General features: G+C 34.5%; 1 protein-coding gene across 1 annotated transcript in view; it reads right to left on the reverse strand.

Moving 5' to 3' along the window:
• Window positions 1–12,256, reverse strand: part of ADAMTS6 (ADAM metallopeptidase with thrombospondin type 1 motif 6) — a 267,510-nt gene that overhangs the window by 164,473 nt on the left and 90,781 nt on the right. Inside the window, 1 exon segment of the mRNA XM_049768834.1 lies at window positions 1,717–1,760. Within this exon segment, the coding sequence (XP_049624791.1) occupies window positions 1,717–1,760 (44 nt within the window).

The following is a 12,256-nucleotide window of genomic DNA, read 5'->3' on the forward strand; positions in this document are numbered from 1 at the left end:
TTTAACAGTAATGTAAAGTCAGTTAAGGTAGTACTTACTAAGAAATGTAAAGAACAAAAGGCTATGCATAAAAAATAATACACAGAAATTGGCAAAACTACTTGCTAGTTTTCATTTTAAATTCCCTTCCATTGATTTTGGTCTTGTCAACCTAAAATGCCACACAGAAAAAATCTTTTTTTTTTAATTTATTGATTGATTCATTCATTGATTGGTTTGGGGGACTACACCTAGCAGTGCTCAGGGGTTAATCCTGGCTCTGTACTCAGAAATTGTCCTGGCAGGCTGGGACCATATGGGATTGCTGGGAATTGAATCGGGTCCTCCCTGGGTCGGCTGCATGCAAGGCAAATGCCCTACCTCTGCACTATCTCTCTGGCTCCCCCCCAAAAATATCTTTTTGTTGTAAGCTCTTCCTCTGTAAAGAGAGCGCTTTCTCTGTTATGCTTTTGTTTAATTAGCAAACTTCTCCACCAAAGTATTCATTGTTAGATTGGCATTTCTTCTCGAGCAATAAATCCTGGGGAAGTGATATAGGAGAAGTTTAGGAAGGTGGGCAAAAGCTTGGAAGTTTTAATTTCTTCAAATCCCACTGTATTACCCAAAATATTGGGGTCCACCTTTTCTCTCATTTCAGATACTTTAAAAACACTTAAATAATATATTACAGGAAATAAAAGCTTCTATTTCTTAAAACAATTATTATTACTTTACGATAAGTTAGTCTACTTAAAAACTAATCTTTTCTCATAATTGTATTTGCCCTTTGTAAATAACTTATAAAGTTATAAAGTGCTGTAATTTTTAATTGTATGCATATATGCTATGCAACAAATGTGATTTTTATGATTCTTCAATACAATAGAAATGTTTTCTATTTTATTTTATTTTTGATTTTTTGGACCACACCTGTCTGTACTCTGCTTACTCCTGGCCCTGTGCTCAAGCATCATTCTTATAAAGGCTCAGGAGACATTTCCTGTGCCAGGGATGAAATCCAGGTTGCTCTTCCCACTGTATTATGTCTCTGGCCCATAGAATATCATTGAGAAGTTTCTTAAGAATGCACATAATATTTAAAGAGCACAAGAGGGATAATTCTTTCCTCTCCACCTCTTGATGCATTATTTTACAAAATTTTATATTTCTTAAACACAAAAGCTTTCTAATAATACCTTGATATAGGGACATACTCTACAATATTGCACAAAACAAACATAATTTTTAATGTCTCTACTTAAAGTTTTCTTTTTCTAGGTTTTGAAGATGTTTGGTTAGTTTTCTTTGCTCTTAAACTTTTTTCTATTTTTGGAAAATACACTACAATATTAATTTTATGAAAATATGCTATTTTTGAGTAATCTTTACTTGATAACTTTGAATCATCTTCTAAGTTATTTTATTCATCTATGGACCAAAAATTTATCAATAAAATCAGTATCATAAATGCTTGTTCCCAAATACAAAATACATATGAAAAGGTCCAGTTTCTCAATTAAAAGGAGTAATTTCAGAAGTGCCAGAAAGGAAAACGATTAAATAAATAAGAAAAAGTAGTAAAGCTAATGGACCAAAAAATAATCCATCTGACCAATCTTCTTTTTATAAAATACTTACCCAGGGCCAGAGAGAGAGCCTAAGTAGTAGAACATGCCCTGAGTTTGATTCCCATTCCTCATGACCCACTGAGTACCACTGTGAGCAACAATAACTTACCCAGTGTTCCACAAGGCTTATTTTTATACGTGCATATATCATATCTGAAGAGAAAGAGAGATAAAATTTGTAAACAGATCAGGTTTGCAAAATGTTTTCATATATTCATCACATTTTTTCCCAGGAACTTTGGTTGTCAGCCCACAATCAGTGCAATTATGAGCAGCCAGCTGGAGTGTCGGTATTTTCAGCACTCTGGGGGACACCACCGGCTGTACTACACTCGCAGCCTCTGGCTGCAAGCCAGTGGGACACCTGCCAGTGAGACGGAGAGGTTAAAGTGGATTTCTGCAATTTCGAGTTCCATAAAACCATCTACCATACTGTTCTGAGGCTTGTCTGCAGATTGCTACTGCTTCTACAAAAAGCAAGTGAATGGGTTTTTAAATTCCAAACCTCTTTTGAACTTACTAAAATATTTTTTTTATTATAGCCACAGACTGTATTTTATATTGGACTATAAGCAGTTATTTTGAGTTCCTTCAACTCTAACCTGGGTTCTTGTATTTTTTTAAAAGTAGCTTAATACAGGAACGGGAATAAAATTGATAGCACATATATTTTTAAACATATAGGAGAGATTTAGTATGATCAAAGTAATATTTTTGCTGTTATTTGTTTTGTTTTGGGCCCAGACCCAGTGGTGCTCAGGAGTGACTCCAGATTCTGCACGCAGAAATCACTCCTGGCAAATTTGGAGATCATATGGAATGCTGCGGATTGAACCCAGGTCGTCTTTGCACAAGGCAAGGGCCCTCCCTATCTGCTGTACTATATCCTTCACCCAATAGAAATATTTAAAGTGATTTTACTAATAACTAAAACAACAAATTGGTTAAATAAACAGTTTAGTAGAATGTTTTCCACATGCTGGACATAGATAATTCTGCACTGTACTGAATTGCAACTTAAAACCAAAATTGGAGTTTGTGAAGTAGTTCTATCTATTTTTACAATATTTTACCACTAGAATGCTGTTGATTAATCTTTCAAATCAAATGTAGTAGTCAATAAAAAACTAAAACAAACAAATTGGCAAACAGGAAAACTAGTTCCCTTGTGAAAACAATGGATGGTAACAGGAGAAGGATGAAGGGTTAGAGGAAAAGTAAAAGTGCCTTGAGCTGTTGAGATGGCACTGAAACTTCCATAGCAGATGTGGTAAGCATTCGCATACAAAGGTGTGAAGCTAAACCCCAGGAATTCTATTGTATTGCTAACCACTGATAAAAATAGTTGGAGTATTCCATATTTAAAGGAAAAATTATAAAACATTTTTATTTTTATGCTATATGTTAGACATGAACAAAATATTTTCATATAAAAATACAATTTCACAAACCACAGGAAATCCAAGTGTAAAGGTTCTCTTTTGTTGTGCATATATAATGGGTCTGCATTATTACCAGGAAGAGGAGGTTAATAGCTAATCCTCATTCTCTTTCTTCACTGAAAATGCACTTTCAAGAAGCAAATTCTAAATACATATGAGATTGTTGTTGAGATAATTTAAATCTCTGGAGATTCCCTTTGCTTAAATTAAAATGTTCAAATTCTTCATTCTATTCCCTGCACATTTGAGGAAAGGGATTCTTTCTCCTCATGCATAACTTTCTCTTCTGATCATTCACATATGTATCCCCTCTTTTCTCTTGTAACTGGGAAACCACAGGATTACAGTGTCTGGTACGCTCATGAATATCAGATATAGAGTGGATACTGGTGCACACTAATGTACCCTGAAAGTTAATCAGGGGTGTAACAATTTATCTTGTGATTTGCCTGGGTAATGCCTATGACTTTATATAAACACAGCTATACCAGCACTCTTCAAGAAAATACAAAGACTTTGCATAGGCAATGCTGTTCTAAGCACTTAAAAAAATCTATTTCTCAAATCCTCAACTTCCTTAGGTTCCCTTTCTTAAATTTGAGCTATTTGAAAATATATCCAAAATCTTCCAGTATTTCTCTCCTCCTTTGCTTTTTACAATCACTGTTTCTAATTCTCAAAAAAAGAAAGAAAGAAAAAAGAAAGAGAGAGAGAGAAAGAGAGAAAGAAAGAAAGAAAGAAAAAGAAAGAAAGAAAGAAGAAAGAAAGAAAGAAAGAGAAGAAAGAGAAAGAAAGAAAGAAAGAAAAAAGAAAGAAAGAAGAAAGAAAGAAAAAGAAAGAAAGAGAGAAGAAAGAAAGAAAGAAAGAAAGAAAGAAAGAAAGAAAGAAGAAAGAAAGAAAGAGAGAGAGAAAGAAAGAAGGAAGGAAGGGAAAAAAGAAAGAAGGAAGGAAGGAAGGAAAAAAGAAAGAAAGCACACTTATGCATTGCAGACCTTATAATGGTGAAGAAAGAAAGAAAGAGAGAGAGAGAGAAAGAAAGAAAGAGAGAAAGAAAGAAAGAAGAAAGAAAAAGAAAGAAAAAGAAAGAAAGAAAGAAAAGAAGAAAGAAAGAGAAAGAAAGAAGAAGGAAGGAAGGAAGAAGGAAGGAAGGAAGGAAGGAAGGAAGGAAGGAAGGAAGGAGGAAGGAAGGAGGAAGGAAGGAAGGAAGGAAGGAAGGAAGAAGAAGAAGGAAGAAAGAAAGGAAGAAAGGAAGAAAGAAAAGAAAGAAAGAAAGAGAAAGAAAGAAAGAAAGGAAAGAAAGAAAAAAAGAAAGAAGAAAGAAAAAGAAAAAGAAAGAAAAGAAAGAAAGAAAGAAAGAAAGAAAGAAGAAAGAAAGAAAGAAAGAAAAGAAAGAAAGAAAGAAAAGGAGAAGGAGAAAGAGAAGAAGAAAGAAAGAAAGAAAGAAGAAAGAAGAAAGAGAGAAGAAAGAAAGAAAGAAAGAAAGAAAGAAAGAAAGAAAGAAAGAAAGAAAGAAAGAAAGAAAGAAAGAAAGAAAAAGAAAGAAAGAAAGAAAAGAAAAGAAAAGAAAAGAAAAAGAAACAAAGCACACTTCTCATGCATTGCAGACCTTATAATGGTGCACTGCCCCAGAATATAATGTCTTCAGAGTATTAAAGCAAAAGACAATTTTAAAAGGGACCGACTGTTGGGGGAATAAATCTTATAAGTAAACAAAAAAATTTAAATGCTGTTCATTTCATTTTGGCAAAACTGTCTTTTTCTGTTAGTCTGTTTATAAACCAATTTATATGTATATCTCAAAATTATAATTTAAAATTGAGATGATTGTCATGGCATATATTAATATATTCATTCAGTCTACAAAATGAAATCAAGTTTTTTATTGATAGAAAAATGTCAACTAAGGGGGCCAGAGAGATAGCACAGTGGCGTTTGCCTTGCAAGCAGCTGACCCATGACCTAAGGTGGTTGGTTCGAATCCTGGCGTCACATATGGTCCCCTGTGCCTGCCAGGAGCTATTTCTGAGCAGATAGCCAGGAGTAACCCCTGTGCACCGCTGGATGTGGCCCAAAAACAAAACAAAACAAAACAAAACAAAAAAAAAAGTCAACTAAGTAATTTGACAGTGAGGAGTGACTTAGCCAATTAAATTATATGGCAAACAATTTTCATTATTGAATAAATTAAGTACACTGAAAAAGTTTGACAAAAATGATTTAAAGCAAATACAATACTTGTTAATTATAGTAGCTACTGTTACTCAAATATATAATAAAACTATTTTATATAGTCATATTTAAAATATGTAAAGCAATATGATTTTTAAGAACTATTTGAGGAGGCAAATTAGGCAAAATGTTGAAGATCAGAAATGAATACAACTTATATTTCTACCTCATAAAAGACTTTTTCATCTCTCATTGCTCTTATTTTTCCTATATCGTTTGTTACACTAATGACAACTATTATTTTACATATTGAAAATATCTGCATAGGGGCCGGAGAGATAGCATGGAGGTAAGACATTTGCCTTCCATGCAAAAGGTCATTGGTTTGAATCCCAGCATCCCATATGGTCCCCCGAGTCAGCCAGGAGTGATTTCTGAGCATAAAGCCAGGAGTAACCCCTGAGCGCTGCTGGGTGTGACCCAAAACCCAAAAAAAAAAAAAAACAAAAAAAAAAAAAAAAAAAGAAAAAGAAAATATCTACACAAAGGCTTTATATTAACCACTACTACAAACTAGAGCATCTTAGATTTAGATAATTTCATTTACATTTTCTTCAGTCTTTCCCAATCTTTTAACACATCAAAAAATTCTCAATAAGATATCATATAAATTCAGACTTCTTTTTTGTGATTTGTATTCTATTCACACTATACCCATCTTTATTCTATGTTCATGGAGAGAAATTATGGCCTACAGATTAGCTTTAATATGAAAACACTGAAAAACCACCTTTTTGACATTTATTCTTTCATATATGGTTTGCTAAGTATCTTCCTTTCTTATATAATATACACATTTAAGAAATTTAAATTTAAATTCGATATGCCCTGCATAGTTCCATAAAATAGAACTTGAAGATGAGTAAAAGGTTAGTTGTGGTGTGCTTGGAAGAGGATGCCTATAAAGCTACAAACGGATGTGGAAAAAATTAAACAAAATTAATGTAAAGAAGTTAAACTCATATACAAAATCATTAGACTTGAATTTATGGAAGAGAGGGAGAAAAGAAAAAAGGAGGAAGGGAGGAAACAAAAATGGAAGAGGTAATTCCACAATAGATAACTAATTCATAGAAAATAAATTTATATAAATTAAAGCATCTTAAACATATTAAAGGTTTAGCCAAATAAATACAAAATGTAAAGTTTTCAAGGCAGATAAGTTAAGGAATGCAAGGCTGGTTTAATATCTGTAAATCTATCAACATAATACAAAACATCAACAACAAGAAAAATAAAAATGACATAATCATATCAATAGATGCAGAGAAAGCACTTGATAAGGTCCAACACCCATTCTTGATCAAAACTCTCAGCAAGATGGGAATGAAAGGAACCTTTCTCAATATAGTTAAGGCCATCTACCACAAGCCAATGGCAAATATTATCCTCAATGGAGAAAAACTAAAAGCCTTTTCCCTAAATTCTGGTACAAGACAAGGCTGTCCTCTCTCAACACTCCTTTTCAACATAGTACTGGAAGTACTTGCTATAGCGATCAGGCAAGAAAAAATTATCAAGGGAATCCAGATAGGAAAGGAAGAAGTTAAGCTCTCACTGTTTGCAGATGACATGATACTTTACTTAGAAAACCCCAAAGACTCTACCAAAAAGCTTCTAGAAACAATAGACTCATATAGCAAGGTAGCAGGCTACAAAATTAACACACAGAAATCAATAGCCTGTTTATACACCAATAATGATAGGGAAGAGATGGACATTAAGAAGGCAATCCTATTCACATTAGTGTCACAAAAACTCAAATATCTTGGAGTCAACTTGACCAAAGACGTGAAGGACCTATACAAAGAAAACTATAAAGCCCTGCTCCAAGAAATAAGAGAGGACACACAGAAATGGAAACACATACCCTGCTCATGGATTGGCAGGATTAACCATTAAAATGGCAATACTCCCCAAAGCATTATACAGATTTAATGTGATCCCTCTATAGATACCCATGACATTCTTCAAAGAAGTAGATCAGACACTTATGAAGTTCACTTAGAACAATAAACACCCTCAAATAGCTAAAGCACTCCTAGGGAAAAGAAATATGGGAGGCATTACTTTCCCCAACTCTAAACTGTTCTACAAAGCAATAGTTATCATAACAGCATGGTATTGGAATAAAGACAGACCATCAGATCAGTGGAATAGGCTTGAGTTCTCAGACAATGTTCCCCAGACATACAAGCAACTAATCTTTGACAAAGGAGCAAGAAATCCTAAGTGGAGCAGGGAAAACCTCTTCAACAAGTGGTGCTGGCAGAACTAGTTAGCCACTTGCAAAAAAGTGAACATAGACCCCCAGTTAACATCATGTACGAAGGTAAAATCCAAATGGATTATAGACCTTGATATCAGACCTGATACCATAAGATATATAGAACACCACTTAGGTAAAACACTCCTTGATATTGAGCCTAAAGGCATCTTCAAGGAGGAAACTGCACTTTCCAAACAAGTGGAAGCAAGGATAAACAGATGGGAATACATTAAGCTGAGAAGCTTCTGCACCTCAAAGGAAATAGTGCCCAGGATACAAGAGCAACCAAACCTGTGGGAGAAACTATTCACCCAATACCCATCAGATAAGGGGCTAATATCCAAATTATATAAGGCACTGACAGAACTTTACAAGAAAAAAACATCTAATCCCATCAAAAAATGGGAAGAAGAAATGGACACTTTGATAAAAAAAAAAAAAAAAGAAATACAAATGGCCGAAAAGCACATGAAAAAATGTTCCTCGTCACTAATCATCAGGGAGATGCAAATCAAAACAACGATGAGAAGCCATCTCACACCACATAGATTGGCATACATCACAAAGAATGAGAACAAGCAGTTCTGGTGGGGATGTGGAGAGAAAAGAACTCCTATCCACAGTGGGTGGAAATGCTGTCTAGTCCAACCTTTATGGAAAGCGATATGGAGGTTCCTCCAAAAACTGGAAATTGAGCTCCCATTCGACCCAGCTATACCACTCCTAGGGATATGCCCTAGGAACACAAGAATACAATACAAAAATCTGTTCCTCACACCTATATTTATTGTAGCACTATTCATAATAGCCAGGCTCTGGAAACAACCAAGATGCCCTTCAGCAGACGAATGGCTAAAGAAACTGTGGTACATATACACAATGGAATATTATGCAGCCGTCAGGAGAGATGAAGTCATGAAATTTTCCTATGTATATGGATGTACATGGAGTCTATCATGCTGAGTGAAATAAGTCAGAGGGAGAGAGAGAGAGACACAGAATAGTCTCACTGATCTATGGGTTTTAAGAAAAATAAAAGTCATTTTTGCAACAATTCTCAGAGACAATGTGAGGAAGGCTGGAACTTCCAGCTCACTTCATGAAGCTCACCACAAAGAGTGGTGAGTGCAGTTATAGAAATAACTACACTGAGAACTACCATAACCATGTGAATGAATGAGGGAACTGGAAAACCTATCTAGAATAAAGGTGGAGGTGGGTGGGATGGAGGGAGATTTGGGACATTGGTGGTGGGAATGTTACACTGGTGAAGGGGGTGTTCTTTACATGACTGAAACCTAATCACAATCATATTTGTAATCAAGATATTTAAATAAAGATATAAAAAGACACAGAAGTTAATAATCAAAGAAACATAGTGTATAATTTCACAGCGGCTGAAACAATGAGTATGTATTGAATGAAAAACAAAAATAAACTTAGCGATTTGGGATGCAGTGGGCAGATTACTGAGAGCCTTGATGGTCAAACCAGATTTGAAATTTGAAATTTTCTATAGTCAAAAGAAACTTGGAAAATGGTACAGTTAAAAAGTTTGAGATTTTACGTTAACAATCTAAACTTAAATGGGCCTGTTATACTGGCAGGCAGGGGGCAAAGGGCAGTAGTACAGAATGCACTCTGGGTTCATTGGTGGAGGGAAGTTGACAGTGGTGGTGGGAATGGCCCTGACTCGTGTATATCTGAAATTCAACAATGAGTAACTATGCAGATCAAGAAAAAAAAAAAAAAGAAACTGCAATTTAATTAATAAAGCTATTATCACTAAAAAAAAGTTTGAGTTTTTTACTTGAAAGTAAGTTCATATATACATATATATACATATTGAGTTTCAATACAGATAAATCTTTGCAGCCATCTCAGAAAAAGGTAGAATGGTAGGGATAATATTACTGCATATGTAATCCACAGTTTATCAGATAACGTTCAGCTATGCCTGTCTCTGATGATGAGCACAAGAGAAAATTGATAGTCTAATGAAAATATAACAAATATTCATTATTTATTGAAAATGTGTTTTTCCTAGAAGAAATTAATAATGATTCAGATCTGTGGGTGACCAAAAAATTTCTCATGGCACTTAGCCACTCCTGCAGAAATACACTTAAGTATTCAGCAAACTTGGTAGATTTTTCACTTAGGTAAAGAATCTAAAAGATTTGAGTCAAGTAGCTATCTTAGAGGTCAGTGCCTTGCATATGCATGATTCCAAATTTGATCCCTGACATCACAATGCCCCAAAGCATCACTGGCAGCTATTGTCCTAGTCATCTGTAAGTGCCACCACATTGGTGTTGTTTGCCCTCAGCATCTCTGGACCCAAACAGCACCACACTGCTTAAACCCAGCATTGACCTGTTCAACCCAGTTAGCCAAGCATCAGTAGAAGTGACTCCCAGCCCCTGAGAACTGCTTCAAAGGTTCAGGGAGAAAACAAAAAAAACATCTGTGCTATGTTTTGAGTATTCTTTATTGGTTTGATGGATCGTGGTACCAGATAAGAGAATTAAGGGTAAATATGTTTATGATATCTTGAGGAAATTTTCCATGCAATGTTGCCTGAATTTGATATAACAGCTAGAAAATCAACAAGTTTATAAAGCAAAATGTATAAACTACTTGGTGCCTTCTTGTTTAATAAATATTTGAAAGCTTATTGGAATTGAATTTTAGAATTTTTATTCACTTTGACTAGTAATAACATCCATTCACCAAATAATAGATTTTGCCTGATGGGCTTAACTTGGGTCAATTTTAAACAGAAAAAAATAATTCTAATTGGTGAAGGAGGTGATACCATATAAAAAATTTTACGTGATTATTTTACCATAACACATATTTTTAAAAGATTCCTCCTTTTAGGACTATACTTACAATTGTTAGCAGAAGGAAGACTTCAGTTACGGATTGAAACTACAAGGGACTGGTCATATATCTTTGTGTCAGAACACATGTTTCATGTGAATGAAACTCTGGGCTCTATCTCAAACACCACATAAAGAATAAAAACGTATTCAGTCATATTTAGAAATTAAATTATATAGAATCAAGTTGTTTTTGTAAAAATTGGAAATGATAACTCTTCAAAAACCTAAATTTCAAATGGTGGTTAACTTTCTCGACTATATTGAATTTCCACCAAGTCAATATAGGCTCAAATTTGGCTCAATACCCTGATTGCGTGTGATTGTTCAACAATTGTTGCCTATGAATAACAAAAAACTGAGCATGAGTAAATTATTAAAAATATTTTAAAGTGAAGTCAGAAAGTCAGTATTAGGGATATGGTGCTTGCCTTGCATAGAGCTGACACTACTTCAATCCACAGCACCATGTGTGGTCGGTCCCCAAGCACAACCAGAACTTGCTCCTGATTACAAAGCCTGGGGTGGTACCTGATCCCTCTGGGAGTTACCTCTAAACAATCCCCACAATATTTCAAACTGCTTTGTTTAGTTACTTTTATTATAAACTTATTATTTGTCTAATTTACCTATAAAATTTTTGTATATACTTTCTTATTCCAACTATTTCCCATAATTCCTAGTTTCCCTTCCTTTTTATGTATACATATCAGATTCCTTCCTAAAAACTATTTCTTTTTGTTTGGTTGGTTTTTGACCACAACCTGTGATACTCAATGGAGCGGGGATTGAACCAGGTCAGCCACATGTAAGGCCTTACCCTTCTATTTGTTCTACCTCCAGACTCCTACAAACTATTCTTGTTGCTATAAAAAACAAAAAAAAAAAAACAAAAAAAAACCCTGTTTCTACTTGAAAAGTTGTCTAACTTAAACTATATTACATTTAATTCATGATATAAGTTTATAATCGAAATAAAAATGTGTTGCACCTGCTCAATATCTCATACTTCTGACATCTTCCCTTTAAATATCATTTTCAAAGTTCAGTCATTGACAATCCTCACAAACTTCATGCTGCAGCCCTTTATTTCTCACAACTTATTTTTACCTAACATGAGCTTCATTTTCTATTCTATAAACTCCTCTGACAAACACAGGTATTGTCTTTCCAAACTGAACCGTCTATATCTTTTGGTTGTCAAAGGTATGATGTCAAAAAACGAAAGATAGTGACACAGAATGAACTATTTTGTTGTTGGAAGTACGGTTCATCCAGTGGTGCTCAGGTATTTCTCCTGGATCTACACTCAGGAATCACTCTTATTGGGCTCTGGAACTGAACCTGTTTGGCTGCATGCATGACACATGCCCTCCCCACTGTACTATATAACTCCAGTCCCAAGAAAATGACTTTAATGGGCACAAGACTCAACTTTGAATGCTAATCAGTCATAAGGAACTGGCTTTAAGGATCAGGAAATGGCTCAAAAGATTGGAGTACATGATCTCATGAAAGGTCCAGGTTTCATTTCCAACACTACATGTCTCCAAGCATCACAGGGAATGACATCCAAGTATAAGAAGTTGCTCCTGAGTACTTCCAGGTACAGCTCCCTCTCCCACCAAATATGTATATATGTATATATACAAAACAATTATAGAAAATGAGAAACATAAATTTTTGAATAAGAATATTCTTTTTTCTCCAAGTTAAAATTATTAACAGCTTTTTTTATAAATTACTATTAAAAGTAATTACTAAAGGTATAACTTCCTCGAGTATTAAGGGAAAATTATACTTCACATAAAAATATAATGAAAC

Source organism: Suncus etruscus, chromosome 2 (genome assembly GCF_024139225.1).
Source record: "Suncus etruscus isolate mSunEtr1 chromosome 2, mSunEtr1.pri.cur, whole genome shotgun sequence".
NCBI classification, from domain to species: domain Eukaryota; kingdom Metazoa; phylum Chordata; class Mammalia; order Eulipotyphla; family Soricidae; genus Suncus; species Suncus etruscus.